A 21,542-nucleotide genomic window follows, 5' to 3' on the forward strand; every position below is an offset into this window, starting at 1 on the left:
ATAAGTCTCTGCTGATGATCAAAAGTGTCAGACGGTGTGAGTAAAATGACAACAGTGAATAACAAGTGAACGGATGACCTATAATCCATTTAGTTGAGGAAGAGAGATAATTACCAAAAAATTAAAATAAAGTGGTGCTGAAGGCAAATCTAATGGCTGGAATAACATGTCAGGTATAAGAGTCTTATACGGAGGGTCTAACCAAAGTAATAACAAGTAATCCAAAACTGTATAAACTAATTAAGGTAGAGAGATCATAATAAGTTATCAAAGTAATGGTATCAAAACAGGACAGTAAAGAAGACTTTACAGATACAGAACAGTGTGTTGGGGTTACATGTAGCGTGACATGAACACACAATCACAGTTGAGGCCATTTTCATGGGTACAGAACTTGGCTTTCAGTTTCTTCTCAGCGATTCTGTGTTATATATCTCAGAAGCCGCCTTGGAGGGCGCATACCCGAAGATCGGAGGCTGAATGTCTTTGACCTCTGAAGTGTTCCCTTACTGGGAGGTAACAGTTGTTGTGTGATGTCCATTCATCTGTTGTCATAGCATCTGCATGGTCTCATCAATATTCCATGCCTTGGAGCATCATTGCTTGCAATGTGTAAGGTGGACAACATGGGCCAAGTCACATGCATAGTTGCCATGTACATGGTGAGCGGTGTTCCAATGTGTAATGGTAATATCCATGCTGATGATCTGGCATGTCTTGCAGAGGTTGCCCGGCAGGGCTGTGTGATGTTGTGATCGATGTTGTCCTGAAGTTTTGGTGGTGGTTTGAAGGCGAGAAGTAGAGGTGTGGGGATGATCTTGAGGAGATGTTTGTCGTCATCGATGGTAGGTTGAAGGCTGTGGAGAACATGGCGTAGTTTCTCCACTTCAGGGAAATACTGAATGACAGAGGGTACACTGTCGTTCGTGTCCTGTGTCTGTCTTCTGTGGCACATCGGAATTGGCAATCAATAAATTAAGCATCTTATCCTGTTCTTATGAGGGCATCTTTGTGCACCTTAGGTGTCTGTTGCATTCTTCCTCGTCTAAGCAGATCCTGTGTATATGCAGGGTGTGTTTGTGGGAATGGCTTCTTTAACACATTTAGGGTGGAAGCTAGAAAAGTGCAGCATTGTGACACTTGATGTGACTCGGCCAAAGTTGTCTATCTCATATGCTGTAGGCAAGGATTCCCCAAGGCATGCAATATTGACGAGACCATGCAGATGCTGTGACAATGGATAAATGGACACCACGCAACAAACTCCAAACAGAAATGTTCTGTCCCAGTCAGGAAACACTTCAATGGTGAAGGGCATTCAGCCTTTGATCTTCGGTTAACCGTCCTCCAAGGCTGCCTCTGAGATGTACAACAACCCAGAATAGCTGAGCAGAAACTGACAGCCAAGTTCCGTACCCATGAAGACGGCCTCAACTGTAATCTTGGGTTCGTGCCACGTTACATGTCACCCCACCACACTTCTGTATCTATAAAATAATCTTTACTGCCCTGTTTTGACACCATCACTTTGATAAATTGTTGTGATCTCTCTACTTCAATTAGTTTATACAGTTTTGGATTACTTGTTACTTTGGTTCAACCTTTGACATGCAGCTCTTACACCTATTGTGTTATTGCAGCCATTGGTTTGTTTCCAGCACCACCTTATTTTAATTTTCTGTAATTATCTCTCTGCCTCAATTAATTGGATTATAGGTCATCCCTTCACTTGTTATTCAGCTGTTGATACTTTATGTTCATCATCTGACACTTTTGATCACCCACAGAGACTTATTATTCAACCTGTTGACACTACACTCTCAACATTCGTATGATCTTTTGATCTCTCTGCTATAAATTCTGTACCTATGTGCCTCTCTACACTTCACCTGATGAAGGAGCAATGCTCCAAAACTTTGTGGTTTAAAATGAACCCTTTGGACAATAACCTGGTGTCGTGTGACTTCTGACCTTGTCCACTCCTTCCAATACCTTCACATCATTACTGGACAGGTCAGAAGCCAGGTGAAAATCTGGTTTGATAGTTTTTCTTCATTTATTCAATGCTGCAAATTTTGTTTCTAACAATAAAACTGAAGTTTATTGCACAATCAAAAAGATAAAATAGAATAAATCCAAGCTCTTTGTACATAACACGGTTTGAAATATTTCCAAACACAGCAAAAAAACAATTACATCTGTTCAAACACCAGAGAACGTTCACATCTATGTTACCTCTATAGTTTGGTCTGGTTCCCGATTTTCAGAGCTTGGTAGGCTCTCCTTTATTAGTCTCACAACTGCTCCTAAATCTTCTCCACTTCAAATATTCCTTTGCAGTTTCTAATGCTTCTGATCTGGAGCTTTAAGACTTGAAATGTTTATATTAAGGTAACCTATTTTCTAATAGCTTTACATTTCCTCTTTGCTCGAGGCGAAACTGTTTCAAACGTCCAACTTCAACCAGGACTTCTGAGAACTGAAACCAAAACTTTTCCTAATGCTCCTTAATGTTTATTCTGCCTGCTCATAAAACTCCCAAAGTAAGCAAGCTCCTGCTATTGCTCCAGGAATCCTGTCTTCATACTGGTTTAAACAAGTTCATGGCTCTAGAAATACTGACAGGTTCATTATTAAACCTCCTCATGTACACAAACCAAAACTCATATGCCTCTCGTTCAAAATCCAAACTCTAAAATAAGTATTAAAAAATTACAGTCAGTTCTTCTATAACAAGATGGTTACGTTCTTGCACAACCCCGCGCTTCAGAAAAATTACGCTTCAGAAACACCACTTAAAGTTTTGGCGCTGTAATCGCATTATAGCCAAAATAAGTTTTAAAAGTTCGTGTTTTAGAAACAGCTGAACCAATTTGTCAATCGCATTACAATGAATTTGCGTTGATGAAAGGTGCATTATAACAAGATGACCTTGCATCTTAAGATCAAGCAATGATGTCTGAGAAGCTGTGGTGAAAATCAACAAACAGTCGGACAAGACAGGAGAGGTGTTTGTGCATTTTGGATGAAAACTAAATGTATTCTCTTCAATAATATTTCAATATTATTGTTTATACATGAGACACAAAGTAAACCACTTCTGTAACAAATCTAAAATGCAAGTATTGAATGAAGCAGAAACTTAGTTATAAGTCCTCTCCTCTGGAACCCAATTTACATCTCATTCAGCTCAACAAAATGGTGCATTATAAAGCAGCCACAAATATGTTCAGACAAAGGAATAAAATGTCCATTTTGGTATTTTCAGAGGTGTAACAATGGATGTTGGAATGACAAAATTTGAAACAAAGACCAAAGTAATCACACTAATGGATGCACCAGGTCACAAAGACTTCATTCCAAACATGATTACAGGTGCTGCACAGGTAAGAAGAAAAATCTTTCTGATCATCATCTCACATGTGACTATCCACAACATGTTAAAATTTAAGCAAGATTTGGAGAGTTGAAATCAAACTTGCTAAATGTCAAGTACAGTGTTTCATCGATTTTATTTGCCTGTTATTTTAATACCGATGACAAATGTAGGACTCTGAAAGAACATAGAAAAGTACAGCACAGAACAAGCCCTTTGGCCCAGTATGTTGTGCCAAAGTTTAATCCAATTGTGAAATACAGTAACTTAACCTACACACCCTTCAACTCACTGCTATTCATGTGCATGTCCAGCAGTCACTTAAATGTCCCCAGTGACTGTGCTTCCACTACCACAGCTGGCAACGCATTCCATGCATTCACAACTCTCTGCATCTCCTTTACATCTTCCTCCTAATATCTTCAAACTATGACTCCTCGTACCAATCAAACCCGCCCTGGGGAAAAGTCTCTGGCTGTTTACCCTAAATATTCCACTCATTATCTTGTATACCTCGATCAGGTCTCCTCTCTTCTTCCTTCTCTCCAGAGAGAAACGTCCGAGCTTAAAGAGGTTCTGCTGAATAGCTCAGAGCTAAATTAGAAAGCAGACCACAAGGTAATAATGTCTGGATTACCACCTGGACTACATGCAAATTGGCTTCAGGTAATAAAAAAGGTTAGAGAAGTAAATGCATGACATGAAAGATAGCTGTGGGGGAAATGGGTTCTGATGCATGGGGCATTGTAAACATATGAGAGAAAGAAAGAAATGTTCTATTGGGATGGGCTTCATTTGAACCAGGCTGGGATCAGTGTCATGGCAAATCATATAACTGCAATTGTAGATAAGGTTTGAAATTAATTCATGGGTGTGGAGGGTTCAGTTGAAGGGAAGTTTAAGGAGTCAAGAAACAAGTACAGGTGTAAGGTAGCAATCAAAATGTCACAGGAAGGGATATAAAATGTAGGCAAAAGAGTCAGGAAGTTAGACCATTCACATCATCGGGCCTGCTCTGCCATTCGATAAGATCATGACTGATCTGGTGATGCTCTTAATTCCACTTTCCTGCCTGACCCCAATAACCTTAGTTAATCAAAAATCTGACTAACTTAGCCTTGAGTATATTTAATGACCCAGCCTCAACTGCAGTTTGTGGAAAAAAATTCAGACCTTTGAGAAAACACCTTTCTCCTCTTTATCTTAAACAGGTGACCCTTTATTTGTCGATTGTATTTCCTAATTCTAGCCTGGTGAATTTAAGTTTGTGACTCTGCCTGCTTGCCCTTTGGGTCTGTTTAGAGTCTCCAAGTCTTTGCACAAAAATGTGCAAACAAAACCATTTTGTTTTAATAATGAATTCAAGAATGCATATTTATTTATATTTCATATGAATGATATATTTGAATGTGAAGTGCTTTCGGAAAGGCTAAAATGATTCATTCACTGCAACTAATTTAATGGAGAATTGGATAGATATTTAGAAGTGTGAAATACTAAAAAGATTTTTGCGGAAGTGCAGGAGTACTTAGAAGAGATGTCACCTGTGGAAGGAAGTACTTCAATCTTAAGAGGCAAAAAGGTTAATCTTGAATAATATTACAACTTTACAGTGTTAAAAAGTAGCAGTTTGTTTATGATTCCCTTTTGACATAAATTAACTGCTTTTTAAAATTCCTGATGAAGGGCTTTTGCTTGAAACGTCGATTCTCCTGCTCCTTGGATGCTGCCTGACCTGCTGTGCTTTTCCAGCATCACACTCTTGACTCTCTCATCTCCAGAATCTGCAGTCCTCACATTTGCCTGCTTTTCTTAAAAATCAGTTCAGTATATAAGAGAAAATATATTTCAGTTCGAAGGTATATTTTGTTGCCTGAATTACAAGTGTATTAATGTCTTTATTGTTTGCCCTTCTTGTTTACAGGCTGTCCTTTGTTTTCAGAGTAGAATTGTTGGCTGATCCAATTCAGTCTTAGATTAGAATGAAAAGATAAAGCTACATTAGTAGCGTTAAGGGTGTTGAAAGTACCAGATAACAAATATTAAAACCATGAATGCTGAACATAACAGAAGTGAAAAATGAAAGAAGTGAAGTGAAACGTTCAATTCTGTACTCAGTCTTGTCGTGGCTGATGGATTGTAGCGTTTCATTAACAAAGTGGTGGGAGTAGACATCAACCATGTTGCCACAGTTAGTTTGTAATGTCAGCATAGCGGTAGTGCATACCAATCACATACTCCCTGTAAAACCTATTTTTGTTCAAATAAATCAGCGATATCTAGAACTATTGAAGACATGGTTCTTCGAATCCACATCACGGATTAAAGATTCACAATACAAAAACATCAATGATTAGTAATGTATGCAGAGTGTATACTGTAAAACATATTTGCTTTACATCAAATATTTTGCATACTATGAAGTCTGCTACTAATGTCCAATATTCTTTGAAATTATCTTAAATAACATAGCACTGATGCACTCGTTTACTCTGTAAGTTAATGACTGCCAGTTATTCAGATGGACACTCAACTCCCTCAGCCCCAAAAAGAAAGACTTTGAAGCCACCATCTTGTATCAATGATTTATTAAGATAATTCAGGTTTTTGTCCGTGCTCCCCTTCAGGGATCCATTATTCTGTGTGGAGAACCATTTCCTACCATGAATTCTAACTTTGCAATTTATAGTTTGAACTTAAGTCCCATTCATTGTTTAATTTCAAGTAATATTATTAACTTTTTAAATTCAATTAGATATTTTAATTACTGTATAACATAAGAAATAGGAGCAGGAGTAGGCCGTTCAGCTCCTGAAGTCTGCCCCAACATTCAACAAAATCTTGGTTAGTCTGCTGGGGCCAGAATTCCTCTTTTATGCCAGCTCATTATCGCTGTCCGATCCCTGATATTTCAAAAATCCATCTTCATTTTCTTTAAATACTTTATGATCTGCTTCCATGACTCACTAGGGTAGAACATTCTAAACTTTCATTACTGTCTAAGAGAAGAAATTTCTTTGCATCTCAGTTTTATGTCAGCCTTCCCTATTCTCTATGTATGTCCCCTAGTTTGATATTTCCTATTCTCAATCATTCTATACCTTCTCAGCATCTACTCTGTTAAGCCATCTTAGAATCTGTATGTTTCAATTAGATGATCCCTCATTCTTCTGAACTCTAATAAATAAAGGCCTAAACTGTTTAGCTGTTCTCACTAGCCTGTTTTCCAGCTACTCATCAAAGTTGTTTCAACATGAAAATTGTTATTTGTATATGCATCTGTACCTCATGGGTGCTGTGTCCTGTTCAGAAACATATATGGGTGTTTATCTCATGTCTTTGCTCTGCTTATGGTTCTTTAGCTCTCTCTGAAAGATCATCAAAGTTATTGGGATGATATAATGTCACCATTTTTCCCTCTGTCCATGCTAAATGTAAATGCTAACTGCCAAATTTATCAATTCTTTAGCTTACAGAATAAATATTGAGTCATGTTACATCTTATTGTACTGCTTTCTAGCTGTCAAATTATCATTCTAAAATGTTGTAAAATTGAAAGTACCATAAAGCCAAAAATTACTGAAAGGGTTCCGAAGATGCTATAAAAAAGTGAATGTATTTGCTAAGCCTGAAAATTAAACTAAAGTAAATATTGTAATGAATTTTTATTTTCGATTTTCTTCCTCCTTTTCAGGCTGATGTAGCAATCCTCGTTGTGGATGCAAGCCGAGGAGAATTTGAGGCTGGATTTGAGGCTGGTGGACAGACTAGGGAACATGCATTGTTAGTTCGTTCTCTTGGTGTAACACAGTTAGCTGTTGTTGTTAATAAGATGGATCAGGTAACTCTTAATGAGTCAATGTCTAGCACATTATCTCAATTCAGTTTATACCACAGTTTCCTGTCTCATGAGAAAATGGCTTGTTTCTAACGGTGACAGTTTTTGATTGGCATTGCAGGTGAATTGGCAACCTGAAAGATTCAAAGAGATCTCTAATAAACTTGGACATTTCCTGAAGCAAGCAGGTTTTAAGGTAAGATGTCCATTTATTATGTGGCTGCTACATTCCACTTCTTTTTCTTTTGTAATAAGAAGTAATTTGTCAGATAAACAGATACACAACTTATAAACAATAAAATGAAATGCCTCACATTTTAAGACTATTCCCGACTTGTGTTTTCATTATAAATCTTAAATCAACATTACATTATAAAAGCTTCTCCTTTGAATCATGTGAGAGAGCTGAACAGCAAAATTCAGTTTCTGTTGCAGGACTGAAAATGAGATGAATAATGTTGAAAATATCCAAAAGCGTAGCTGAAAAGGTTTTATTAAATTATAATTTAGAAATATTTAGAAAGTACTTTGAAGATTTACTCACTTCTGAAGTGCTTCTCATACTGATCATGTATTTTTAAGATAAACAGAATGCAATACTGTCTTGCCACATATTCCTCTACATTATTTCCTGTCTTTATTTTCCAATGAAGCAGGAAATCTTCACTACATTCTCACCTTTGGTATAATTTGGCAGTTAACCAAACGTCAGCCATTTGTAATATTTGTGTTTCTTCATTTACTAGGATTCTGATGTTGCTTACATCCCTACAACAGGACTGAATGGCGAGAATCTAACCACTAGAAGTCAAATACCTGAACTCAAAGCCTGGTACAATGGACCTTGCTTGTTAGAGCAGATTGGTCAGTATTATGTGATAGGTTTATTACTTTCTTCATCCTATTTTAATCATATTTATTGATAAATATACTCAGCAGTCTCAGTTGGGAACGCGATGACTACATTTACTTCAATATTTCCTTTTCTTTTAGATTCTTTCAAGTCACCACAAAGACCAGTGGAAAAACCATTTAGATTGTGTGTGGCTGATGTTTTTAAAGGTTTGTGTTTATAAGTGTAACATTTGACTTATCTCATTGGTTTTGTACTTTTGAATATACCGTGCACATTTCTTGAGATGTTGTTATTGAGACAGCCCTCATGGTTTTCATTATGATAGAAGTATTAAATACTTTGGGTTCCAAGCAGCCAGATATTTTAACTAAAACATGCCTTAAGTCAGGTAGAGGTCTGCTTTTACTTATGCAGAACTACTTCAGAGATTTACTTCTTGATTGTAAAACTTGGGAACAGGCCTTCCTACCAAGAGATCACAACAAAAAAAGGTCAGACCATAACATCTTCCATAACATCTATCTTTTAGTGTATTACATAAATTTCAGAAGTTCATTTAGTTTGGTGCTGTATTCATGCAATCAAATAATTCCATTCCTGCCTCCTTAAACTTTGACAAGATTTCATATACCTTGCAAATATTGATTAAAATTCAGGTTTGCAGTCCCAAAAACAAAGCATATTCATTTCTGTGATAACTGGCTTGCCTTCCATATCAAACTTACATGTCAAAATGAGAACCGACATGTACATTGTTTTAGAGTTTCAGTCTTTGCTCCAGAGAAATCTTCTAACCTGTTTTAGTTAATTCTTTCTTTTTACAGTAAGGTTGAATTTGACTATTTCCCTTAGCACAGATATAGGCCAGTTTGTGATGATAAGTATAGCACAGGCTAAGACGAGGGAGAATTTCTAGTCAGATGATGGTGAATCAGTGGAATTCACTGCCCCAGAGGACTTGGCTATTGACTATTATTATGATCCAGTTGATGATATTGGGCATGTCAAATCCTGGCATTAAACCTGACTTCTTTGATTGTCACTGAAATACATATCACAAGCCACGCCAGCTCATGGCTTATTGAGTGAAGAATCAACAATGTTACTGTGGATCTGGAGTCATGTGTAGGCTAGAGTAGGTAATGAAGGCAGATTTTCTTCCCTAAAGGCCATTAATGAACTTGATGGATTATGACAACAGTTGACAGTAGTTATAGGATTGCCATTAGGCTAGATTTTTATTCCAGATATTTATTGAATTTCACCATCAGCCATGGTGACATTCAATCCTATGTTCCCAGAACTCTTGTGGTTTCTCTTGATTACTATACCAGTGATGCTACCACTATGCTGCTGTTCCACATGCAGTGGTATCTTGGTAAGACATAATCTTGTTCTTGCAATTTGTTTACTGTGATAGTTAGTCTCTGAACACGTTTACAAGAGGCTGGCAATGTACTTTTATCAAAATAAAATCAAAGTGTATTATGCACAAAAGGAAAAAGATGGATTATATAACATTATATAAAAACTAGCTGAAACAGACATACTGCAATAATTTACCCTTACTGACTTTACAGTCATCTGAAGGATTACCCTGTTTCTACATTAGAGATCCTTGTTCAGTGGACATGGATGCACTTTTTTCTTCTGGTACAGTCTTCACTCAATGTCTCTTCATGACATCAGTAGACAGTTTGCTATCACAGCTCATTTACTCCTGAGCATGTGTTCCTTAAACACATGCATTCAACAGCTTTGTAGAATGTCTTATTGTCTGACACCTTAAAGCCTTCTGTTTCTGGAGATTTTATCTCACTTACTTCGAAGACAGTCAGCACTTCTTTTCTTCAGCCCTGACTGTATTACAAAATGCTAAACTATACTCCTGATGTCACAGACTTTATCTCTCTGAGTGACCTGCTTCTCTCTCTCAAAGAAATGAACTAAGTTTCTGGATGGAAGAAAAAAGGAGAAAGTGAGGACTGCAGATGCTGGAGATCAGAGCTGAAAATGTGTTGCTGGAAAAGCACAGCAGGTCAGGCAGCATCCAAGGAGCAGGAGAATCGACGTTTCGGGCATAAGCCCTTCTTTCCTCATTCCTGAAGAAGGGCTTATGCCCGAAACGTCGATTCTCCTGCTCCTTGGATGCTGCCTGACCTGCTGCGCTTTTCCAGCAACACATTTTCAGCTAAGTTTCTGGATGGTTCTGTTTTTCTATAAGGAAACCTGTTTCTGTCTTTATCTCCCCATATCATAGAATACCTTATAGCTGGTTTATTTTTCTCTTTCCTACACTTCTATTCTGAAGCTCTGAAATGTTCATCACAGGATTTTTTTGAAAAAGCTTCATTTCGATGCAAATTAAACAAATTTCCTAAGAATCTTGCACCACTGTATGAACTCAAAAATGAAACAACAACAATGTTAAATTTTAATTGACATGATATAGAAGTGCAAATCAAATTTAATGCTGTGCATGGTTTTGTCCACTTTATACTCAATTTTCAAAATAATAATGTATCATGAAACTTCACTGTATGTTCAAGATTGTGATCAATAAATCTTTACATTGTAAGACAGCAAGGTATATGGGACTGGTGTAGGAAAATGTATGTTAAGTAGATTTATTGATTGGCAGAGTGGGATTGAAGGTCTGAATGGACTATTCCTACTCCTGTTTCTTCAGTTCTTATTACAGCTTTGTGTTTGTATGCCTCTCTGGAGTTTCAAGTTGATACATTTTAAAATGTAGACCTGATTTTGTTCCATGGTGCTCTCATACATGAATCTGGAACTCTGCATGATACATTTGGTACACAGGAATACCAGGTTTGGATAAGATACACATTAATTATATTAAATAATACAGCATAAAAGATCAAATTGCTGCGGAAGTGCTTTTTTGTTGGAATGTCAGGTACAAAACTTTTCTTTGCTCAGCCAAAACTATTCTAAATACTTAATTGCTAAATTAATTTGTTCAACAATAATTTGTTGAATCATTCCTATTTTGCAGATCAGGGGTCAGGATTCAGCATTACTGGTAAAATTGAAGCAGGGTATGTACAAACAGGGGATCGACTGCTGGTTATGCCTCCAAATGAAACTTGCACTGTTAAGGGTAGGTATATCGGTGATTATTTGTTATGTTGCATCACAGACCTTTTTGTGAGTAGTGATCAACAGAATGCAGTCAATGCCAATATTAAATAGAACAAGATTACAGCTTTTAACTTAATGGAAGAAAGAAATTATAAATTAGATCATGTGTGATTACATAGAAGCTCTTAATTTTACTTTAGAATATAGATACACATATTTTGACAGCTGTTAAGATAAATTCATACTCAAATGATTAATGGTGACCTGAGACATTGGCTTGGGTATTTTCTTTGGTCAAATTCAGCAGCTGGTTGGATCCCAAAAATTATGTACAACCAAGCTTTATACTTTAGCATTTTTCAAGGCTGGATGAGAATAATAAATACCCACATACTAAATGAAAAAATAAAAACACAGCTGCTTTCATCTTGCGACAAAATATTCATTAGCAGATGTAAAATGCTTAAAATAAATTAAAGTGAAAGGCAAATTGTTAAAATTGACACAGAGGTACAGATTTATGTATTTAATCTATGGTAACTGATTTAATTTAGAACTTGAATCATGTTGAAGAATACCATTGGTTTTGTAATTATACTCTACATTTTTTAAAGACAAAAACAATAAGGATTCCTATTTCATTTTCTTTTCTCACAGCTGGTGCACTGTTTCAGCCATGTCTTAGTCATTATGTAGGGCAATTCTCCAAATCGTACATTGATTGTCTGTTTGTAACTATTTCACATATATCAGCCAGCGTGTTCTGGTGTCAACTTCATGAGTACTGTGAAGATATATCTGTCCTTGTATCAAGTTAATTTTCCTTACTGTTCATTCTAAAGAAATTGAATATGCCTTTCAGTTTCCCTTTAGTTACTTGTACCTTTGACACAATGGGTGCAAAAATACTGTTAATTTTGTTTTACCAGGTTTCTATGTTCTTGCACCAAAGTTATAGCAGATGCCCAAGAAAACCCCATGAACACTCATCCCCAGGATATCATAATTAAGCATTGGTTGCCCTTTAGTTGCTTGTCCAAATGACTATTCATATGTAAAACTTGGCAAACAATGTTCCTAGTCAGGATCAAGATAAATGGATTCTTAGCCATCAGATATATGAAGTTTTCAGCATGGATCATTGATTTGTGATAGAAATTCTGATCAGTTTCTCCTAGCCACTTGCTGGCTGCATGATTGAGTGCGTTTTTACCCGGCTGACCACTCAGAGGAGTCCTGTATTTGGAGTTTATGCTTTTGACTTTGGTACTGATGTGTGCACTGAATAATTGAGTATATAAAGGGCACCTTCTGCTTAACCCCACTTACAAAGGAAATCACTAAACATCAAGGTTTTCACTGTCAAATGTCAGCATCAGCCCCAGGATTTTGCCTGGTTTGGAGCATTTCACTATGAAGAGAGATGTGAATAAGCTTGGAAAGAGAGAATGATTCGGAGGGGACGTGGGCAAGACCTAATTGAGGTATATAGGATTATGAGGGTCATGGACAGAGTGAATAGAAAGCAGTCATTTCCCTCAATCAAAAGGTCGAAAACAAGGGGGCACACATTTAAAGTGGAAGGATGGACATTTAAGGGATTCGAAGAAAAGGTTTTCACCCAGAGGGTCAGTGTGTGGGCACGCTGGAGTGCATTACCTGGGAGAGTAGTTGAGGCAGGTCATCTCACAACATTTAAAAATTACTTGGATGAGAACTTGAAGTGCATAGCCTACTGTGGGAGCATGGGACTAGTGTAAGTGGTGGTGTATTGTTGGTGGTACAGACTTGATGAGTTGAAAGGATTTTTATGAACTGATGATTCTATGATTCTGTGAATGTGCTTTAATTAGAAGTGGGAAATCTAGAATAAGAATTTTTTTTAGTGTTGGTGGTGAAATAAGGCTAAGGCAATGGTAGAGTTTGATATTTTGCACTAGTATCTTGTTAATGCCTTAAAGGCTTTCAATGGAATACGTATGCATTTCATATATATTGTGTGTAGAACTGTCATTATAAGTTTTAATGTCTTTCTATTTGACCTATATCTAATCAGAGGAGTGTGGAGGTAGATGAGCCAAAATGTGTTATTCAACATTTTCTGTTCTCACTGTTGCCACAGTACTGATTGATTTCAGATTACTTTGATAATATGATAGAAATGTTCGAAACCTCTGGTCTTTTGGATACTTTCAGAGTCAATAATTGATTTTAAAGTTTATTATTTCAAGCCCTTTGTATATAGTATGTTTTTTTAGAAGCAGGTTATTGTTATTAAATGGGTTTAGCAGGTACTCATTCTTCATTCATTCTGGGAGGTGGTGAGTGGGGAAACTGTTGAGCTGATTGACATTAAATCACACTCCAATGCTATCACAATGTTTAATCAGTTTTCATTATCACCTTAATTGGTGTATTTCTGTGTCAGTTAACTCACACTGTTGATGCCAGTCATAGATACCAGACATTAGATTAGCTGTCTCACAAATTTAATATCAGTCTGAGAATTGTTTTTAAAAATTAGCTGGCACTGTAAGCATGTTTGCATTTTTCATCAGTATATGTCCTCTTCAGTTTATTTCATCTCAACTTCCTCCTCTGCTCCTCTCTACTCTGTGGTTACGTATCTCTTGCAGTTAACCTTTGCTTAGGAATTCACCTGTGCTGCCTTTTGGTCCAGACTGAGATTGTATGAGTCTGACTGATAAACTTCATCTACCTGCAAGCATTTTAGTCCTTTGCTTGGATCTCTGGATAGCAGTGCATCTACTATCAATAGTTCAGGCAAATTTTGTAGGATCAAAGCTGAATTTTACCATTCTGTAGTGGCTACCATTGCTACTTACTTTGTAACAACAATTAGTGAGCATGTGAATAATGACAATTATTAAATAACAGCAGCAGTAAAAATTTATCTACAGTCTTAACAAAACAGCCAGTATTGTGGCACTATAACTGAATGTTTGGAGCTGATTTTCATAAGTTGTTTAAGAACTAACTTTTCCTGGAAGAATCTCAATATTTGAACTGATTGGCGTAACTGTTTGTTGATCATTTCTAATGCCAGCATTAATTTAGCATGTGTTAGTCCTTTGTGAAAAATTGGCAAAATTAATAGAGAAAGGAAGTACCTGAATGTTGGCACATTTTAGTCTGAACATGAATGATTTCACCCAGGCTTATTCCAGACCAAAGCTTTACATAGTTACAGTTCCAGAGCAAATGGCTCAAAATTTCCAAAAATTAGTTAAGGACCAGAAAATTAAATTCTCTGTAAAATGTGAACATTGAGCCTATTTGAAAGAAAAATACGTTTGTAAGGATAAATGACTCTGTGAATATACTTGAAATGATTATAAATTGCATGTTGCAAATGTTTACCTCACTGCATATAACAAGTGGTGAGGCATTTCAAAACATGTGATAATAGCATACTAATTCAGGTGATCCTTGTTCAGGTGGAGGGAATAACTGAACGAAGACAAATCTTTCTAATCTGTCATTAGTTTTTCAAGATCCCTGGAGTCACTTGCAGTTAATTGATTTAATCAACTAGATGCTTATGTGTCAGTTTTAGTTATATTTTGAGAATTTTAATACTACACTGAATGTTTTTATATTGTTGTGTTTGATGCCCTTGTGTCATCATTACACTATCTATCACCAAGCTAAAGTTAATTAGCTGAAGATATTTTGTGCTCTTTTAGATTTCTATGAGATGTTCCAGTATCAGTAATGAAATTATTTGTCCAAAATGAAAACCTTTTGGGGTCCTGATGTGTGTAAAGAAAAAAATTATATAGATGATTTAGCTAAATTCTTAATTGTTTAGATTTTAAAAATCATTGGACGGTAAGTGGTTCTGAAGAGGTTTGATGCTGGTTTAGTGATAAATGGTGTGAGGTTTGTGGTATCAGGTGTGGTATTGTGCACATTCACTTCATATTAAAAGTGGTAAGCTTTCTTTGGGTTTACTCATTTATGCCTTAACTCCATAAACGGGCATTAGCTATTTAAGCAGTCAGTGGTACTTTTTTTACATCACAGTGAGCAGTTACTTGCTGCCAAACAGTGATATTTGATGAAAAACATAACAGAAAATTCTTTTTAAATATCAGTCAGGAAACGCTGCGTAAGTACTAGTGAAATGTGAAAAACAGAGTAACGAACAAAAAGTGGTTTGTGAACTGTTTAAACTTTGTTAATGAATTTGACCACTTTCAAATACAAATTGGAGGTATTATGCAACATTTGCAAATCTGATGCACTTTTCTCACGTTATATATCAGTAGGAGCAGGATGCTGTGTAATGGTCGTTAAAATACTGCGCATTCATGTTGAGAAATTATGACTCAGATTAGTGTCAACCAAAGTTAAAAACATTTTAGATGCACATTTCACTACCTTAACCCAGAAAGCTGACTATGGGGTTACAAATTTACTCATTTCCAGGAATTGCCTTACATGATGAGCCACTTGATTGGGCAGCAGCAGGAGATCACGTCACTCTCACAGTGACTGGTGTGGACATTATAAAAATAAAGTAAGTTTTTGTTTTTTTGTTATCTTCATTTAGAGGTGTCATTTTCCATGACCCCTTGAATATAGGACAAACATGCCAACTCTCTCCAGCTTGAAATGAGGGTACAAATATTTTAAAAAGTTTTCTTAAGTATATTCTACTTTTAAAAAAGGATAAAATTGAATCTACAGATATGCATACTCTTAAGTACACAGGAAATGAAAGAGAATGATAAAAGAGAATAAAAAGAACTTGGGAAATTTCTCTTAAAATGAGAATGGCAAAGTAGAGTTGTGAACTGAAATTGTCAGACAGTATTTTAAAAAAGTAGAATGTTCTATACATTATAAAAGCAACATAAGGATAGAGCCAGTATGGAATGCACAAGATAAACTCTGAGGTAATGACAGTTGAGTGGTAAAAATGGAAATTATTTTGCTTCGGTTTTTACCTGAGACTAATCGATGCACCTGGCGTTTGACGAAGAAATCAAAAGGAATATCAAGCCTTTTAACATAGAAGAGATGGAGATACAGTCTGTTTTGCTGTAACATGTAGGTTGCGTTCCTGTGCGACCTCATGTTGTAGAAAATCATGCAATAGACATAATGGGGCCTATGGAAAAAAACAGGGTTGGGGCAGGCCACCAATAATATCAGTAAAAATTGAAACAAAAATAGTAGTTAGCCTAACACAAATGATAGCACAGTTCAAGTAAATTTAACACTTTAAGGGATTTCTGAGTTTGCTGAATACTTTAATAAGACAGGGGCTGAGAGTCACCGTCAGCATCATCATTAATTTCAGGTGCAATTCTGATTGCAGAGTTATGACGAAAGAAAATATTTATTCCAGAAGTGGATAGCTGTGGTTCATTGTCCTCAGACTGTTTCTTGGGTGTTGGCTTAAAAAAGGCATCCAGCTTTTTCTGCTTTGCATGTTTTTTCTTTCATAAAAAAGTTGTTCATAGGGTGCCAGATAAGGCTTTTTGCCACAAATGGCTATTCTGCTGTGTTCTGCATTGTAGCCATTGTCTTCAGAGCTAGAGTGGACTTAAGGTAACCTTTCAAGGCTCGTGGGTTGGCAGAGTTGGACACCAACATAGGCTTAAGCTTTAAGTCTCCACAGCCATTGGCACCCAACAACACAGGCATACGATCTTTTACAACCTTAAAACCTGGAGTGTGTGCTTCATTCTTAGAAATGTAGGTTCTGGATGGCATTCGCTTCCAGTATAAGCCTATCTCATCCAAATTGAAGATTTCATCTAAGGTGTAGCCATTACTAGCACTGAAGGCAGACACATCAGCAGGATTTTCAGCTCTTTTCCTGAGGTCCTCATAACTTCTTTAGGCTTTCTGTATTATAGTGAAAAAGTTGGTCCCAGTTTGCTTTTTCGATTGGTATTCTATCCATACACTTAGAAGCTGCTCCATCTCCTCAAGTTACTTTGTTCATCATCCCACAGAATCCTGTAATAGCGAACGGCAGTTCGTCTTTTTAAAAAAAATCTGTTCCCGAATTCACCAATCATGTTACAGCCAAATCGTATTGATGAAATGCACATTATAGGAGAATGACCTGTAATTGATTAAACTAATTTAACTTAGGAAGGATAAAAACCCTGGTATGGCTGGATTATATAAACATTTACTTAAATCAGGAAAGAGAAAGCAGAAGTATGAACGTATGTATTTAATATAAATAATTATATAGTTCATTACCACTTTCTCAACGGCAACTAGGGACAGGCAATAAATGCTGGCCAGCCAGTGACGCAGATTTTGAGCGAGAGTTGGTTGGTAATAAATACTATTCTTATCATCAGAAAAGGAGCTATGTTCAGAGAATTGTAGACAGCTTCTTAGTCAGTGATAGGAACAAATTTGGAATCTTCTTTTAAAGATATAAAGAGCAGCATCTAGAAATTAAGTGTAATAAAGAATAGTTGGTGTGGAAATAGAGTTTCAACACCTGTCTCACCAGACTGAGCATGTAGTTTATAGTGAGGACAACCATGGTAAAGTTTAATTCACTAACGTATTTACCAAATTAAATTCATCAATAAAAACAAACTTACATTGATATAATAGTTTTGCCATAAAAAAATGCCCCAAATTGCAGCACTTGTAAGTGCAATAAGTAGACATTCCCTATTGCTGAAAGTGAAAGCATGGTTCAGCTGGGCACCATGAGCATTAATTTATTTCAGTTAATGGTTTTGTTACTGGAAGAAGAAAATGAGAAACTTAGCTGCCAGTGTCGTCGAATTTTAAAATGAATTTGCTGTACTATCATTGTACAGGTGTCTTTTGGGGCTTGTTTCTAAAATTTGGTGCTAGAAATATTGTGCACAAAGAAATGCAGTGCATTGTTCATGTTGGTTTTGGAATGCAGCTGTACTGTGCAAGCCTATTTGTATAGACTTTTAAAATGGAATTGAATAACTAGTTGAAAAGAATTTGTCTATAATTGGGAGGGAAGGAATGGAGTCGAGCGCCCTTCATCTTCCCAATTATGTCAGAGGGCAGGGCCCAGTTTGAGGTTGGCCTTCATGCTGCTGGGCAAATCGAGGGCCTTTTGTGGTCAGTTAATGAATACTAAAGGACCTCAATTCAGTGCCACTAATATTCCACCAGGAGTGGGGGAGGAGACCATGTCGGCTCGGCAAGCCTCCCAAGCGCACTGCCATGTTATCAGAGTGGCGGTGGCAAAAGTGGTAATGTGTCTGGGTTATTAATCCTGAACTGAAAAATGTGTTGCTGGAAAAGCGCAGCAGGTCAGGCAGCATCCAAGGAGCAGGAGAATGGACGTTTCGGACATAAGCTCTTCTTCAGGATTCCTGAAGAAGGGTTTATGCCCGAAACGTCCATTCTCCTGCTCCTTGGATGCTGCCTGACCTGCTGCGCTTTTCCAGCAACACATTTTTCAGCTCTGGTCTCCAGCATCTGCAGTCCTGACTTTCTCCTTATTAATCCTGAACCCCAGGTCAATATTCTGGAGACATGGGGGTTGAATCCCACCATGGCAGATGGTCACACATGCATCTGCACATGATGCATCTTGTGACTCTTAGCTTCCTTTCCGAGCATTCATTCACTTCATGCCTACGTAGAGGTTGCCATCCTCTTTAGCTTGCATTTTTTTTTAGCACACAGGCAGAGGCAACTTGTTATGATGCGGAGTGCTGAACAGTCAGGGGGGTTGGACACGTGGCAGCTTATTGCATGCTTAAGCTTGTTGCAAATAATCTGGATATGCTTCATGCAAAGGGACACAACTAAAAAAATTAAAAGACAGCATTCGTTAGTGGGGTTAGGGGGTATCACTGTTAGTCAGATAAAATGGTCACACTCTGTCAAGGTGCTCGTCCAATTCCAGTGCAGGGATTTGGCCACAGTCAGTTGGAGCTGGTCCTACCAGATCTGTCTCTATACAGTCGGGAGATTGGGGCTGTGGTCAGTCCTGAATATCAAGTGCCACCAATTTGGGGATTGCGGGTCGGTTAGTTGGTGTACTGTGAGGACCTCAGTCCCAGTACTGGGCTTTACTCAGTCAGGTCTGCCCTGCCAAGTCAGGTATGGGCATCAGCGCTGGAAATGTGTTGCTGGAAAAGCGCAGCAGGTCAGGCAGCATCCAGGGAACAGGAGAATCGACGTTTCGGACATAAGCCCTTCTTCAGCCCTGCTTATGCCCGAAACGTCGATTCTCCTGTTCCCTGGATGCTGCCTGACCTGCTGCGCTTTTCCAGCAACACATTTCCAGCTCTGATCTCCAGCATCTGCAGACCTCACTTTCTTCTCAAAGGTATGGGCATCAACCATGGTCATTTTTAGGGATTTAGGTAGTAATGGTAAGAGAACAGTTGATGGAGTCCTATGAAAAGTGGACAAACTAGGGGATGACATTCATTAGGCTGGGAGGCTGACAACAGTATTACTGTGAAATGGGCCACTTCACGATAGAAGGTGGGATGTTGTATATCATAGGAAAGCTCCTGGAAAGTGGATTGTTGGATTGGGGAAGGGGAGGTTGTGTGTCACAAATTATGGTTGCCTTGGCTGGCCAACAAAGAAATGGGAATGTGCAAACCTCTCAAGGGAGTCATTAACAGTTCTCCACAGGACTCAGCAGAAACATGGGGTGACAGAGGTATCATTGGGGCTACTGGAACAAAACAAAAGAGAACGAGTTCTGAGAAGTTTTGTAGCTCAGGTTGAGTTTCTGGATGTAGGTTTGCACACTGAGCTGGAAGGTTTGTTTTCAGACGTTTCATTGCCATACCAGGTAACATCATCAGTGAGCCTCCAGATGAAGCACTGGTGGCATGCCTTCATCCACAAAAGGAAATGTGAAGGATGGAGGGTAATCTTCCTGTGTCTCAGGTGGAGTCTAGAATCCACTCATAAGAATATGAAGTTAGAAACTTGCTATCTCAGATTGAAAGTTAGCTTCACAATAACTACAAAATTGCTGATACAGTCTAAAGTGGGGTGAAGTAAGTTATTGTTGTTCTTTAGAGTGGTATGGAACTTTTGGTATTTGAGGCCCTGCTGGTGGTAATTCCAATCATGACTGCAGTGATTCAATAATGCCACCTATCTAGTTTCACTTTGTACTTCATTGGCAGAACATTCATTATCCTAGACTTCAAATTAAGAATTGTGTCCTCAAGCAATCATGATGTTTTTCCTTATCATGTCATGAATCAAAAGTTTTTAAAAATAATATTCTGCTATCTTCCTGACAATCCTCACCATATTACCTGTTCAGATATCTAGTGTGAACATTATTGCACCTGGAGTACTTGTTGCCTTTTTCAAATTCAGAGACAGGAATTACAATGTTGTCAATAATCTCAGCAAGAAAAGTGACTAGTAGTGGCTGCATCACAGCCTCAAACTGGGGAAGGGAGCAGCTGAAGATTCCCCCAAGGTGATAGAGAAGAAAGATCAGATCCCACAGCTTCAGGCCTCACTGTCTGAAATGTCTGAAAGAGAGTGTAGGTTCTTATTGTAACTCCTGGATGAGGTGAGTCAAGCAGCATAGACAATGGGACTCTCCGCCACTGCTGACCTCCCCCCATGTCCAGGCTGCGATCGACTCAACTTGTTGCTTTGAGAGTACTCTGTTATTGACCTGCAGAGTTCATCAATAAAAGGCTTCTATTCCATCAATGCTCAGATTATATGTGATCACTGATGAGGGCTGCCATGTCTCTCATATGTTGGTGAGCTCTCAGGTTCCTGCTCTCTTCATATCTATCCCTACAATGGGATGAATGCTTTGAGATGGGGAGAACCTGCTCCCACTGTGGTCCCTGACACCTTTCTGATGCCCTCAGATTAACAAAAAGAAAAGGTACAATCTTCCTATGGCTCAGGCGGAATCTGGAATTCACTCACAAGAACATGAATTTGGTAACTTGCCATCTCAGATTGAAAGTCAATTCAGTCAAACCACTGCTCATGCTTCCAAGGACTACAGTGGAAGAGACTATAAGCCTTCTTAAGGTTTTGTTGCCTCTACTGTTTTGGCAGGGCCTTGCATTAGAGCACAGGGTGAGTGTGTCATATCATTAGTCATATATCGTGCCCTTTATACTGGGGCTAATCATGTGGTGGTGTCTTGGATGCAGAAAATATGGTGGGACAACCATCATTTTCTGAGGACAAAGATGAGGACATTGTCAATGAGACCCATCCATGATATCATGACAGGCCAATGCATCACTGTGCAAAGCTAGAAAGAACGCTCATAGAAACCCACTTCTGGGATGATTGAGCAGAGTTTGGAGTGTTCAAGATTGCTGTTTGTCTGGGAAACAGGCCCTGCTTTGTGCAAA

The 21,542-nt window shown here is 37.9% G+C and overlaps 1 protein-coding gene across 3 annotated transcripts in view; it reads left to right on the top strand.

Annotated features, from left to right (window-relative positions):
• Window positions 1-21,542, top strand: part of hbs1l (HBS1-like translational GTPase) — a 173,305-nt gene that overhangs the window by 145,371 nt on the left and 6,392 nt on the right. For all 3 annotated transcript variants that reach the window (XM_087982009.1, XM_043686247.2, XM_087982014.1), the window contains 7 exons: window positions 3,269-3,386; window positions 7,071-7,217; window positions 7,336-7,410; window positions 7,961-8,078; window positions 8,208-8,276; window positions 11,090-11,194; window positions 15,628-15,718. In XM_087982009.1, the coding sequence (XP_087838135.1) occupies window positions 3,269-3,386; window positions 7,071-7,217; window positions 7,336-7,410; window positions 7,961-8,078; window positions 8,208-8,276; window positions 11,090-11,194; window positions 15,628-15,718 (723 nt within the window). The remainder of the gene's footprint in view (window positions 1-3,268; window positions 3,387-7,070; window positions 7,218-7,335; window positions 7,411-7,960; window positions 8,079-8,207; window positions 8,277-11,089; window positions 11,195-15,627; window positions 15,719-21,542) is intronic.

This window comes from Chiloscyllium plagiosum, unplaced genomic scaffold (genome assembly GCF_037043375.1).
Source record: "Chiloscyllium plagiosum isolate Xiang-an unplaced genomic scaffold, Cpla_swu_hap1 HiC_scaffold_3, whole genome shotgun sequence".
Classification (NCBI taxonomy): Eukaryota; Metazoa; Chordata; class Chondrichthyes; order Orectolobiformes; family Hemiscylliidae; genus Chiloscyllium; species Chiloscyllium plagiosum.